The following is a 14,991-nucleotide window of genomic DNA, read 5'->3' on the forward strand; positions in this document are numbered from 1 at the left end:
CAATTTCTGGCTACTCTACCCACCTCTGCTCATGAGGAACATTAAGGAGAACAAAGCCTTGGACTCATTATTGTCAACCGCTCTAGTTGTAGAACCTCAGCCTGCTCAAAGAAATATGGGACATTTCCTCCTTAAGGTGACTTGGAAGATCATCTCACCGTGATCTTGGTGGCTTTATTGAGAGCGTTGACCCAGTCCACCAGGTCCTGCTGATCATTGGCCTGCAGGAAGTACTTCCTCATCCCGGCATTGATGACTAGCGGATACAAGATATAAAACAGCCGTGTGAGGGTAATCACAACATCATACGCTGAATGTCACCCACTTCTGCAGGACTTGAAAGAAACAGACATGATCTCTCCCTGGCAAGAGTCCAAACAAGTTAACCACCGCCATGACAGAGGGAGTCGAACTCCTCCTTCACACGTTACACTTATAGCGTCTTCAAAGAAAGTGCTGACAACAACACATCACACTTCACCTGCCCAGTGGCCTTGTGGTTAGAGTGGCAAACCCCGGTTGAGTCATACTAAAAGACTATAAGAACGGGAGCCATTACCTCCCTGATTGGCACTCAGCATCAAAACTTGGAATTGAAAAAATGATTCCCGGGCGTGGCCACTGCTGCTGCCCACTGCTCCTCTCACCTCCCAGGGGGTGATCAAGGGTGATGGGTCAAATGCAGAGAATAATTTCGCCACACCTAGTGTGTGTGTGACATTCATTAGTACTTTAAAGGCCTACTGTAATGAGATTTTCTTATTTAAACAGGTATAGCAGGTCCATTCTATGTGTCATACTTGATCATTTCGCGATATTGCCATATTTTTGCTGACAGGATTTAGTAGAGAACATCGACGATAAAGTTCGCAACTTTTGGTCGCTAATAGAAAAGCCCCGCCTTTACCGGAAGTAGCAGACGATGTGCACGTGACGTCACGAGTTGCAGGGCTCCACACGTATTCACATTGTTTACAATGGGAGCCACCAGCAGTAAGAGCAATTCCGACCGAGGACGCGACAATTTACCCATTAATTTGAGCGAGGTGGAAAGATTGATAGTGAAGGACTAGGAAACAAAAAAAACAAACAAAAAAAACGACGGCGGTGGCAGTGTGAGCGTTTCCGATGTAATTAGACACATTTACGAGGATAATTCTGGAAGATCCTTTATCTGCTTATTGTTTTAATCGTGTTTTAGTGAGATTGTAGTGAGATTCAGTAGAAGCATTTAAGTCTCACCTTAAAACTCATTTGTATACTCTAGCCTTTAAATAGACTCCCTTTTTAGACCAGTTGATCTGCTGTTTCTTTTCTTTTTCTTCTATGTCCCACTCTCCCTTGTGGAGGGGGTCCGGTCCGATCCGGTGGCCATGTACTGCTTGCCTGTATATCGGCTGGGGACATCTCTGCGCTGCTGATCCGCCTCCACTTGGGATGGTTTTCTGCTGGCTCCGCTGTGAACGGGACTCTCGCTGCTGTGTTGGATCCGCTTTGGACTGGACTCTAGCGACTGTGTTGGATCCATTGTGGATTGAACTTTCACAGTATCATGTTAGACCCGCTCGACATCCATTGCTTTCCTCCTCTCCAAGGTTCTCATAGTCATCATTGTCACCGACGTCCCACTGGGTTATTTTTGTCACCGATGTCCCACTGGGTGTGAGTTTTCCTTGCCCTTATGTGGGCCTACCGAGGATGTCGTGGTGGTTTGTGCAGCCCTTTGAGACACTAGTGATTTAGGGCTATATAAGTAAACATTGATTGATTGATTGATTGACATACCTCGAGGTCGGATGGCTGCGGTGAACACGCAGTGTCTCAGAGAGAAGCCAAGCTCACAGCTGCCTTTTTTGACAGCTGCTGCAGGACGACGAATAATCCACTGATGTCTCCGGTAAGATATATATATATCACAATTTCCCCATCCAAAAACATGCTGGTTGACATAAATAAAACATGTTCGCTTGACCACTCTGTGTTAAAGCTTTACAACAAACAAAGAAACATTCCACTTTCCACCAACAGCATTATTCTTTATAGTCTCCAATATTAAATGAAGAAATTGCAAAAGATTCAGCAACACAGATGTCCAAAATACTGTGTAATAATGCAATTAAAGCACACGACTTTTAGCCGTTAGTGGCGTAGCGCTAATATTTCCTGGCAGTCCGTGACGTCGCGCGTACGCGTCATCATTCCGCGACGTTTTCAACAAGAAACTCGCGGGAAATTTAAAATTGCAATTTAGTAAACTAAAAAGGCCGTATTAGCATGTGTTGCAATGTTAATATTTCATCATTGATATATAAACTATCAGACTGCGTGGTCGCTAGTAGTGGCTTTCAGTAGGCCTTTAACTTTAACCCTCTCTCAAAAATAGCATCCAGTCTGACCACGCTAAAAAAAAAAATAAAGCTTTTAAAAAAGTACTTTACTTAAAGCACTTATTGATACAAAGGGATTATGCTAAAATACTGCTCCAAATTCTCCAAATATGTATTCCACCAATAAATGTGATGCTTTTTGCATTTCATTAACATTTATTATACACAAAAAGCACAAACTCTAAAGGTGGTAAAATAAGTGTAGATGGTCAAAAATTAATTACAAACAAAACAGAAGAACAGATTATTATAGCTGTTTATATTGTTATTTAAAATTATTTCTAATATTATTTTACTTGTTGTGGTTTATCCGTTAATCATTTACATCCAGGGTTTTTTTAACTGTAATTAAAGTTGAGTTTTGGTGATACAAAAAATACTCAAGTTTTCCAATAAATGAACAATCGTGTAATTAATCATGAATACATATCATTTTTTTTAAAAAGCTGACTGATGTCTTATCCTTAAATGCTTTTAAATCTCATTTGAAGTAGCCTCAGTTATCTGAAATTCTTTTACTTGATACTCTTTTTCATTTTCAGTGTAATTTTACTGCCTCCTGGCCAGGACTCCCCTTGAAAAAGAGGTTTGGTTTTTCACCTGAATGGGATTTTTTTCCTGGTTAAATAATTGTTTTTAAATAAAAAATGTTGATTATTATTTTTGCCGGGTACAAGCGGCCGAAATGAGTTTCCTCCGCCGGGTGGCGGGGCTCTCCCTTAGAGATAGGGTGAGAAGCTCTGCCATCCGGGAGGAGCTCAACGTAAAGCCGCTGCTCCTCCACATCGAGAGGAGCCAGATGAGGTGGTTCGGGCATCTGGTCAGGATGCCACCCGAACGCCTCCCTAGGGATGTGTTTAGGGCACGTCCAGCTGGTAGGAGGCCACGAGGAAGACCCAGGACACGTTGGAAAGACTATGTCTCCCAGCTGGCCTGGGAACGCCTCGGGATCCCCCGGGAAGAGCTAGACGAAGTGGCTGGAGATAGGGAAGTCTGGGCTTCCCTGCTTAGGCTGCTGCCCCCGCGACCCGACCTCGGATAAGCGGAAGATGATGGATGGATGGATGGATATTTTTGCCATAATGTTGCATTCCTTCAACAGGGGCACTTTAGTGTTTTGAGGAACTTGCTGCAAATATTTTTAAAGTCCAAGTTGTGAAGTGAACTCGGCGGTGGGGTCTGGTGTCATATCTGGGCCGGACTTGGCTCCCGGACTGCCTGTTGAGTAGTCCTGGTATGGGGTCGAGAGCCAACTCTGGTGTTTTGTGCGACTTTTAATTCGCACAAAGTGTCAACTTCAAGAGCCTGAGAGGGTTCTCTGTGCTACAACACAGGATGTGACAATATCTGACTCTTCTTTGACCCATTACGTACGAGAGGAGCGGAGTCGAGTTTGGTCTGCATGACGCTGCGCTGCTCAGCAACCACACTGTGCAACCGCCTACCCGTTTCTCAGCCTGATAGTCTTCCACCTCGGGTGAAAAAAAAAATCCTGCTCCTTTTTAACAGAGCAGCTTGTCATTTGCAATGAACGAGTCCTTTCTCCGTTTGAAAGATGAATGACATCAAAGGCCTACTGAAATTATATTTTCTTATTCAAACGGGGATAGCAGGTCCATTCTATGTGTCATACTTGATCATTTCGAGATATTGCCATATTTTTGCTGAAAGGATTTAGTAGAGAACATCGACGATAAAGTACGCAACTTTTGGTCGCTACTCAAAAAGCCTCGCCCGTGACGTGCGCGTGACGTCACGGGTTGTGGAAATCCTCACATCTGAACATTGTTTACAATCATGGCCACTAGCAGTGAGAGCGATTCGGGCCGAGAAAGCGACGATTTCCCCATTAATTTGAGCGAGGATGAAAGATTCGTGGATGAGGAAAGTGAGAGTGAAGGACTAGAAAAAAAAAAAAAAACTAGACGGCAGAGCGATTCAGATGTTATAAGACAAATTTACTAGGATAATTCTGAAAAATCCCTTATCTGCTTATTGTGTTACCAGTGTTTTAGTGAGATTATATGGGCGTACCTGTACAACCTGAAGGTCGGCCCCGCACCTTTCTTCAGCACCAGTCGACGGGTGGTGGCCATGCCCATCTCTGCCCTCGGCGGTATAGCTCGGTTGGTAGAGTGGCCGTCCCAGCAACTTGAGGGTTGCAGGTACGATCCCCGCTTCCGCCATCCTAGATACTGCCGTTGTGTCCTTGGGCAAGACACTTTACCCACCTGCTCCCAGTGCCACCCACACTGGTTAAAATGTAACTTAAATATTGGGTTTCACTATGTAAAGCGCTTTGAGTCACTAGAGAAAAAGCACTATATAAATATAATTCACTTCACTTCACTGTCCTTTGCAAGGGACCCTTGCAAATTTACTAGGATAATTCTGGAAAATCCCTTATCTGCTTATTGTGTTACTAGTGTTTTAGTGAGATTATATGGTCGGACCTGTACAACCTGAAAGTTGGAGGGGTGTGGCCACGGGTGTGGTGACCGCCAGTGTCTCCGAGGGAAGCCACGTTTCTCGACACGGTGGAAGCATCCGACTGTCGGGGGCGGCCGGTTGGAGGAGGCAAGAGAGTCCACAGCTGCAGGAGGAACGATGCAAGCTGTCCGCTCATGTCTACGGTAAGAGCCGACTTATTACCACCATTTTCTCACCGAAACCTGCCGGTTGACATGTGGTAGGGAACCATGTTCGCTTGACCGCTCTGTTCCATAGTAAAGCTTCACCGTCATCTTTCGGGAATGTAAACAATGAAACACCGGCTGTGTTTGTGTTGCTAAAGGCGGCCGCAATACACCGCTTCCCACCTACAGCTTTCTTCTTTGATGTCTCCATTATTCATTGAACAAATTGCAAAAGATTCAGCAACACAGAAGTCCATAATACTGTGCAATTATGCGATGAAAAGGGATGTCCTCTACAATGAGTGACGTCACGCGCACGCGTCATCATACCGCGACTTTTTAGCATCATACTTCCGCGGGAAATTTTAAATTGCAATATAGTAAACTAAACCGGCCATATTGGCATGTGTTGCAACGTTAATATTTCATCATTGATATATAAACTATCAGACTGCGTGGTCGGTAGTAGTGGCTTTCAGTAGGCCTTTAAAGCTGTGGCGGTGTCAGGTAATGGTGCACGAGCAAGACCTCTGCCACTGTAAATATTGCTGTGAGTGTAGCGGCCTGAGCGTGGGAGTATCCTGTGTGACTCACACAGTCAGGGTGAAACCTGTGCATGGGAAAGCTTTCACACGGATGGTGGCGTGTCAGATACTTTAGTGCAAAACCACCTGCCGGTGTGAGCGTCTACCGGCGCTGGTTGGTAAACGAGGTCTCTGCAGTCGCACTCATTGACGTGGCCTACAAAACGCTTTAAAGTCCTATTGAAAGCCACGCAGTCTGATAGTTTATATATCAATGATGAAATCTTAACATTACAACACATGCCAATACGGCCTTCTTAGTTTACTAAATTGCAATTTTAAATTTCGCGCCAAACTATCCTGCTGTAACGTCACGGTGCATTGTAGAGGACATTTTGTTCCAGCACCGATCCCAGTTATGAGTCGTCTGTTTTCATTACATAATTCCACAGTATTATGGACATCTGTGTTGCTGAATCTTTTGCAATTTGTTCAATGAATAATGGAGACGTCAAAGAAGAAAGCTGTAGGTGGGAAGCGGTGTATTGCGGCCAACTTTAGCAACACAAACACAGCTGGTGTTTCATTGTTTACATTCCCGGAAGCTGACGGTGAAGCTTTACAATGGAACAGAGCGCTCAAGCTAACACGGTTGGATTGGACCACACACACAAAGTACAGTGTTTTATGCAGCGATCATTTCGAAAGATCGTGTCTTGGATCCGTTTGAACTGAACTCTCGCGGCTGTGTTGGAGCCACTATGGATTGAACTTTCACAGTATCATGTTAGACCCGCTCGACATCCATTGCTTTCGGTCCCCTAGAGGGGTTGGGGGGTTGCCCACATCTGAGGTCCTCTCCAAGGTTTCTCATATTCAGCATTGTCACTGGCGTCCCACTGGATGTGAATTCTCCCTGCCCACTGGGTGTGAGTTTTCCTTGCCCTTTTGTGGGTTCTTCCGAGGATGTTGTAGTCGTAATGATTTGTGCAGTCCTTTGAGACATTTGTGATTTGGGGCTATATAAATAAACATTGATTGATTGATTGATTGAAAGAGGGTCCCTTGCGAAGGGCATAGATGGGCATCGCCACCACCCGTTGACTGGTGCTCAAGAAAGGTGTGGGGCCGACCTTCAGCTTGTACATGTACGAACATAGAATCTCACTAAAACAATAGTAACACAATAAGCAGATAAGGGATTTTCCAGAATTATCCTAGTAAATTTGTTTAATAACATTTGAATCGCACCCACTGTATAGTCTTTTTTTTTTTTCCCTCTAGTCCTTCACTCTCACTTTCCTCATCCGTGAATCTTTCATCCTCGCTCAAATTAATGGGGAAATCGTTGCTTTCTCGGTCTGAATCGATTTCGCTGCTGGTGGCCATGATTGTAAACAATGTTCAGATGTGAAGAGCTCCACAACCCGTGACGTCACGCGAACATTTTCTGCTACTTCTGGTACAGGCAAGGCTTTTTTTTATCAGCACCAAAAGTTGCGTTTATTTTCGTCGATGTTCTCTACTAAATCCTTTCAGCAAAAATATGGCAATATCGCGAAATGATCAAGTATGACACATACCTAGTAGGCCTTTAAAAATAACCTCCTGACATCTGTGAATCAGGTTCCCATTTGAGTGGCGACATCCTGTTAGAGCGTCCACAAGGTCACCGGCTTACACACACACACATACGCACACACACACACACATTCCCGTAAGTCAACGTCTTGTCACAGACAAGCACTTCCTGCGATTGAAGCGAGGATAAACAATAACAGGGAATAATAGGAACTTTACTCAAATAAACAGGGTGACATGATTCTGCCTGTCTTTTAGGAACTCATTACAAAGTCTTATTGGCCTCAGTGTGCAGATGAAAGCAAAGTATAAAGTCATGGCCAGTGTGGGCGGTCACATGAACAGCGTTTTGTGCGCTAAAAGGAGACAAGTGGAGGACAGGCAAAGAAACAATGCCTTTAATGACTATGAAAATGTCAAGGAATGTCCATGGCCCAATTAACACCTCTATTCAATCACCCAGAGTCTCCTACTGTTGCAGGGAGTGGATCTACAAAGGCAAATAGCTTCCAGGGTTTAAAAAAAAGCTTTGACTAATGTAGTTGTAAGCATCCTCTTGATGGAGTTTTTCATGAACTCCACAAGATGGCAGTAGCTGTATTTAAAGGCCTACTGAAAGCCACTACTAGCGACCACGCAGTCTGATAGTTTAAATATCAATGATGAAATATTAACATTGCAACACATGCCAATACGGCCTTTTTAGTTTACTAAATTACAATTTTAAATTTCGCGCGGAAGTATGATGCTAAAACGTCGCGGTATGATGATGCGTGCGCGTGACGTCACGCATTGTAGAGGACATCTTGTTCCAGCACCGTTCCCAGCTCTAAGTCGTCTGTTTTCATCGCATAATTGCACAGTATTATGGAAATCTGTGTTGCTGAATCTTTTGTAATTTGTTCAATTAATAATGGAGACGTCAAAGAAGAATGCTGTTGGTGGAAAGCGGTGGATTAAAGCTGCCTTTAGCACCGAAACACAGCCGGTGTTTCTTTGTTTGTTGTGAAGCTTTAAAGGGGAACATTATCACAATTTCAAAAGGGTTAAAAACAATAAAAATCAGTTCCCAGTGGCTTGTTGTATTTTTTGAAGTTTTTTTCAAAATTTTACCAGTCTCGGAATATCCCTAAATAAAGCTTTAAAGTGCCTTATTTTCGCTAGCTTCGAAACCACTATCCATTTCCCTGTGATGTCACACAGTGCTGCCAATGTAAACAAACAATGGGAATACCACAGCAAGATATAGCGACATTAGCTCGGATTCAAACTCGGATTTCAGCGACTTAAGCGATTAAACGGATTACGCATGTATTGAAACAGATGGTTGGAGTATGAAAGTATTGAAGAAGAAACTGAAGCTATTGACGCTATTCATAGCCATAGCATGGCCGAATAGCTGAGTTAGCATCGCCGGTAAAATGTGCGGACCAAACGATCAGGACTTTCGCATCTTTTGACACTGGAGCAACTTAAATCCGTCGATTGGTAAGTGTTTGTTTCGCATTAAATGTGGGTGGAAGGAAACGTAATATAGTTGCAAATGCATCTGCAGGTTATCCATACATCTCTGTGCCATGTCTGCTTTAGCACCGCCGGTAAATAGCATGTTAGCATCGATTAGCTGGCAGTCAACATCAACAAAACTCACCTTTGTGATTTCGTTGACTATCGTTGCAAATGCATTTGCAGGTTATCCATACATCTCTGTGCCATGTCTGCCTTAGCATCGCCGGTAAAATGTGAAGACACTGGCACATTCAATGGGGGTCTGGCGGCAGACACTTTGGCATCTTCGGGCCAGTGGTGCAACTTGAATCCCTCCCTGTTAGTGTTGTTACACCCTCTGACAACACACCGTCGAGGCATGATGTCTCCAAGGTTCCAAAAAACGGAAAATAACAGAGCTGAGACCTGGTGTTTGTAATGTGTTGAAAATGAATTGGCGGCTGTATTACATCGGCGACGTCACGTTCTGACGTCATCGCCCCCAGCGCGATAAACAGAAAGGTGTTTTATTCGCCAAAATTCTCCCATTTAGAGTTCGGAAATCGGTTAAAAAAATAGATGGTCTTTTTTCTGCACCATCAAGGTATATATTGACGCTTACATAGGTCTGGTGATAATGTTCCCCTTTAACACAGAGCGGTCAAGCGAACATGTTTCTCTACGTCGACCAGCAAGTTTTTGGATGGGATAATTGTGATATGAAGTCGGCTCTTGAGTGGATTATGCGACCTCCTCCTGTAGCTGTCAAAAAGGCAGCTGTGATCTTGGCTCCTCCATTGGCTTCTCTAAATGCCGTTCACCGCATCCCTCCGACTTTTAGGTATGACTTGATAATCTCACTAAAACACTATTAACACCATAAGCAGATAAGGGATTTTCCAGAATTATCCTCATAAATATGTCTAATAACATCTGAATCGCTCACACTGCCAACGCTTTTTTTTTTTAGTGCTTCACTCTAACTTTCCTCATCCACAAATCTTTCATCCTCGCTCAAATTAATGGGGAAATCGTCCGAATTGAACTTGCTGCTAGTGGGCATGATTGTAAAAACAATGCGAGGATGTGAGGAGCTCCACAACCCGTGACGTCACACGCACATCGTCTGCTACTTCCGGTACAGGCAAGGCTTTTTTATTAGCGGCCAAAAGTTGCGAACTTTATCGTTGATGTTCTCTACTAAATCCTTTCAGCAAAAATATGGCAATATCGCGGAATGATCAAGTATGACACATAGAATGGACCTGCTATCCCCGTTTAAATAAGAAAATCTCATTTCAGTAGGCATTTAACTACAATACAAATGGTCAGCTTCATCTAGCTTTGTATGCACTTGAAAATGAGAGTCACGTCCATCCATCCATCCATCCATTTCCTACCACATGTCCCGTTCGGGGTTGCAGGGGTGCTGGAGCCTATCTCAGCTGCATTCGGGTCACGTGTTTTTTGCAATTAATTTATCAGTTGTATTAATGCTGACTCAACACTTAGTTCCTGATCAGTATTACACGTCTCTGTGGTGCAATACTGTTTTCATAAATGACCACGTGGTTAAAGAGGGCTACTGTACGTTTTACTTTCTATGATGATCTATTAACAACTAACCGGTTCCTGAGCCCATGTGGTGATATCCTTTACACACTTATGTCGGTTTATGATGCAATACCGCCTGAGGGATCAAAGGTCCGTAATATCGCTTACGTGCAGTGATTTCTCAAGATTATTTGAACCTTTTGATGATTTTACGGACCGTAGATGGTAAAATCCCTAAATTCCTTGCAATAGCTCGTTGAGAAATGTTGTTCTAAAACTGTTTGACGATTTGCTTACAAATTGGCGACCCTCGCCCCATCCTTGTTTGTGAATTACTTAGAATTTCATGGAAGCTGCTTTTATACCCAATCATGGCACCCACCTGTTCCCAATTAGCCTGCACACCTGTGGGATGTTCCAAATAAGTGTTTGATGAGCATTCCTCAGCTTTATCAGTATTTATTGCCACCTTTCCCAACTTCTTTGTCACGTGTTGCTGGCATCAAATTCTAAAGTTAATCATTAATTGCAAATAATAAAATGTTTAGGAGTTTGAACATGAAATATGTTGTCTTTGTAGCATATTCAACTGAATATGGGTTGAAAATGATTAGCAAATCATTGTATTCTGTTTATATTTACATCTAACACAATTTCCCAACTCATATGAAAATAGTATATTTGGGTTGACAACATTTACTGTCATTTTAGTTGACTTAAATGTTAAGCAATTTAATTGACTAAAACCAAAATACATTTTCATCAAAAGACTAGGACTGTAAAAACGAAGACTGTTCCCTATTAGCCTTCTGTGGAAATGTTCAAAGGACTTGTTTCACACATGAATGCCATCTTAGTTCCGCGGCTAGCAAAGATTGTCCTCTCCTCTCTTATACATGTGTGTCTAACTCAAAACATGAAAATATTAGTTCTTCCGTGGTTAGTTAAAACCAAGCCTTGACTTATGTTTAGAGAACATTAGCATTCATGCCACATTTTAGAAGCGTGTGTGGTACTTTAACGTGTGTAAATATTCAATGTTAGGACATCTGTCCATTGATTGATGGCCACATGTTGGACAATAGATGATTTCCCCACCTCTACTCCTACCAAAATAACGACATTCCTGGTATTCACAAATGAGTAACAACAGTCTTTCTCGGATTATTATTATCTTCCAATTAACATTGAACAAAGGGAAAATAAACTGACAGTATGTTATTTGTTATTTTCTCTGTCAGCCACGTATTATAGACCTTGACCGTGTGATGTTTGGGGCTTGTCTTACCAAAGCAGAACTCTGCCTTAGGCCTCAGCTTGGTTGCGTCGCTGACCTGCAGGAGAAGAAACCTTCAGTGCATCACATTTACATCACATCTGAACTCACTTACAGGATAAGAATTGCCAACTCACCTTAGAAATGTACGTGAGTTTCAAGGAGCCCACACAGTCTGCACCCACCGGGAGATTCTGCAGGGAGAAACTTTTAGTTGGACTGCAGTAATAACTGACAGATAATGTAGGAGCAGTACAATACTTTTCTAAATAAAGGGCACCACAAAAATGTCATTTTTTTCTTTATTTGAACAAAACATCGGAGAGTACATTAAACATGTTTATTATTGTAATTCAGTCCTTAAAGGCCTACTGAAAGGACTCTGGAATGCCCTCCCGGTAACAGTTCGAGATGCTACCTCAGTAGAAGCATTTAAGTCTCACTTTAAAACTCATCTGTATACTCTAGCCTTTAAATAGACCTCCCACATCTGAGGTCCTCTCCAAGGTTTCTCATAGTCAGCATTGTCACTGGCGTCCCACTGGATGTGAATTCTCCCTGCCCACTGGGTGTGAGTTTTCCTTGCCCTTTTGTGGGTTCTTCTGAGGATGTTGTAGTCGTAATGATTTGTGCAGTCCTTTGAGACATTTGTGATTTGGGGCTATATAAATAAAAATTGATTGATTGATTGATACTACCGACCACGCAGTCTGATAGTTTATATATCAATGATGAAATATTAACATTGCAACACATGCCAATACGGCCTTTTTAGTTTACTAAATTCCAATTTTAAATTTCCCGCGGAGTTTCCTGTTGAAAACGTCGCGGAATGATGACGCGTGTTTGTGACGTTATTGGTTGGAGGGGACATATTACCCCAGCACCACTTACGGCTAAAAGTCGTCTCTTTTCATCGCGCAATTACACGGTATTTTGGACATCTTTGTTGCTGAATCTTTTGCAATTTGTTCAATTAATAATGGAGAAGTCAAAGTAGAAAGATGGAGGTGGGAAGCTTTCAGCCTTTAGCCACACAAACACACGGTGTTTCCTCGTTTAAAATTCCCGGAGGTGAAGCTTTACTATGGATCAGAGCGGTCATGCGAACATGGATCCCGACCGAATGTCAACCGGCAGTTTTCGGTGAGAAAATTGTGAAAAAAAGTCGCCTCTTACCGGAGATCAGCGTCCTCCTGCAGCTGCCGTGACTTCTCTCAGAGACTCTGGCGTCAAAACACCCGTGGCCACACCCCTCTGGCTTTAAGGTACTTTTTAACCCACTAAAACATTAGCAACACAATAGGCAGATAAGGGATTTCCCAGAATTATCCAAGTAAATGTGTCTAAAAACATCTAAATCACTCTCACTACCCTGTCTTTTTTTTTTTCTCTCTCTAGGCGTTCACTCTAACTTTCCTCATCCACGAATCTTTCATCCTCGCTCCAATTAATGGGGAAATTGACGCTTTCTCGGTCCGAATCGCTCTCGCTGCTGGTGGCCATGATTGTAAACAATGTTCAGATGTGAGGAGCTCCACAACCCGTGACGTCACGCGCACATCGTCTGCTACTTCCGGTAAAGGCAAGGCTTTTTTATTAGCAACTTTATCGTCAATGTTCTCTACTAAATCCTTTCAGCAAAAATATGGCAATATCGTGAAATGATCAAGTATGAGACATAGAATGGACCTGCTATCCCCGTTTGAATAAGAAAATCTCATTTCAGTAGGCCTTGAAAGAAAATGTTGAACACAATAGACAAGTTGTCTTTTTGTAGTAAGTAAACGAACAAAGACTCCTAATTAGTCTGCTGACGTATGCAGTAACATATTGTGTCATTTATAATTTTATTATTCGATCTACAGTATGTGGGACAAACTGTAAAAAATTATTATTAATCCACTTGTTCATTTACTCTTAATATCTGCTTATTTTCTGTTTTAACATGTTCTATCTACAATTCTGTTAAGATGTAATAATCACTTATACTTGACATTAGTTTTGGATGATACCACACATTTAGGCATGGATCCGATACCAAGTAGTTACAGGATCATACATTGGTCATATTCAAAGTCATCATGTGTCCAGGGATGTATTTCCTGACTTTATAAACAAAATATACATTTTTAACGAAGGAAAAAAGATTTTGTGACAATAAAAAAATATTGATGTAATCATGGTAATATCGACTAGATACGCTCTTGTACTTGGTATAATTACAGTGGATATCAAGTGTAGATCCACCTATGACTTTTTATAACATTGTGACGCAGGTGAGCTATTATATCCTCCCACGGTGTGTAATGAAGCATGTTTAGCTATTCCTCGTCCTCCAGTGATAATAATACTTGTAATAAACATACTTTTTTTGTCGCCATGGAGGTGAGGATTAGTGATTTAGAAGTAGCTAAAACACTGTGGATGGATGTTAGCTGCATGCGTTAAAGCAGCTCTTACTGAGGGTAATTCAGTGTTATAACTTCACCTTTATCTTGACTTTTTACACCAAAATGCATCCATTGTCCCTTTTCTGTCTACACACTGTGTCTGCTTGTAAGTACTCTGTGTGTGTGCGCTGCCCAACATGCTTCTCTGCTCCTAAAACCAGTAATGTCACCACGTGACGACGCGCTGTCAGGCCTGAGAACCGGTACTTTGTAAACATACTACAGCCCAAATATATACAAACCCCGTTTCCATATGAGTTGGGAAATTGTGTTAGATGTAAATATAAACAGAATACAATGATTTGCAAATCCTTTTCAACCCATATTCAGTTGAATATCCTTCAAAGACAACATATTTGAGGTTCAAACTGATAAACATTTTTTTTTTGCAGATAACCATTAACCTTAGAATTTGATGCCAGCAACATATGACAAAGAACTTGGGAAAGGTGGCAATAAATACTGATAAAGCTGAAGAATGTTCATCAAACACTTATTTGGAACATCCCACAGGTGTGCAGGCTAATTGGGAACAGGTGGGTGCCATGATTGGGTATAAAAGCAGCTTCCATGAAATGCTAAGTAATTCACAAACTAGGAAGGGGGCGAGGGTCACCACTTTGTAAGCAAATTGTCGAACAGTTTTAGAACAACATTTTTCAATGAGCTATTGCAGGGAATTTAGGTATTTTACCATCTACGGTCCGTAAAATCATCAAAAGGTTTAGATAATCTTGAGAAATCACTGCATGTAAGTGATGATATTACGGACCGTTGATCCCTCAGGCGGTACTGCATCAAATAAAGACATCAGTGAGTAAAGGATATCACTACATGGGCTCAGGAACACTTCATAAAACCACTGTCAGTAACTAGAGTTGGTCGCTACATCTGTAAGTGCAAGTTAAAACTCTACTATTCAAAGCCAAACCCATTTATCAACAACACCCTGAAACGCCGCCGGCTTTGCTGGGCCCGAGCTTATCTAAGATGGACTGATGCAAAGTGGAAAAGTGTTCTGTGGTCTGACGAGTCCACATTTCAATATTTGGAAACTGTGGACGTGGGCTTCACGGTGGCAGAGGGGTTAGT

General features: G+C 42.3%; 1 protein-coding gene across 33 annotated transcripts in view; it reads right to left on the reverse strand.

Annotated features, from left to right (window-relative positions):
* Positions 1 to 14,991, reverse strand: part of LOC133559662 (pleckstrin homology domain-containing family A member 1-like) — an 87,992-nt gene that overhangs the window by 46,418 nt on the left and 26,583 nt on the right. For all 33 annotated transcript variants that reach the window (XR_009808235.1, XR_009808222.1, XR_009808223.1 and 30 more), the window contains exons 3-5: positions 11,584 to 11,640; positions 11,459 to 11,504; positions 159 to 256 (exon numbers count right to left, since the gene is read on the reverse strand). Coding sequence is in view for 5 of the 33 variants with exons in the window: in XM_061911635.1 (XP_061767619.1) it covers positions 159 to 256; positions 11,459 to 11,504; positions 11,584 to 11,640 (201 nt within the window). In the remaining 28 variants the exon portion in view is untranslated. The remainder of the gene's footprint in view (positions 1 to 158; positions 257 to 11,458; positions 11,505 to 11,583; positions 11,641 to 14,991) is intronic.

Source organism: Nerophis ophidion, linkage group LG09, assembly GCF_033978795.1.
Source record: "Nerophis ophidion isolate RoL-2023_Sa linkage group LG09, RoL_Noph_v1.0, whole genome shotgun sequence".
NCBI classification, from domain to species: domain Eukaryota; kingdom Metazoa; phylum Chordata; class Actinopteri; order Syngnathiformes; family Syngnathidae; genus Nerophis; species Nerophis ophidion.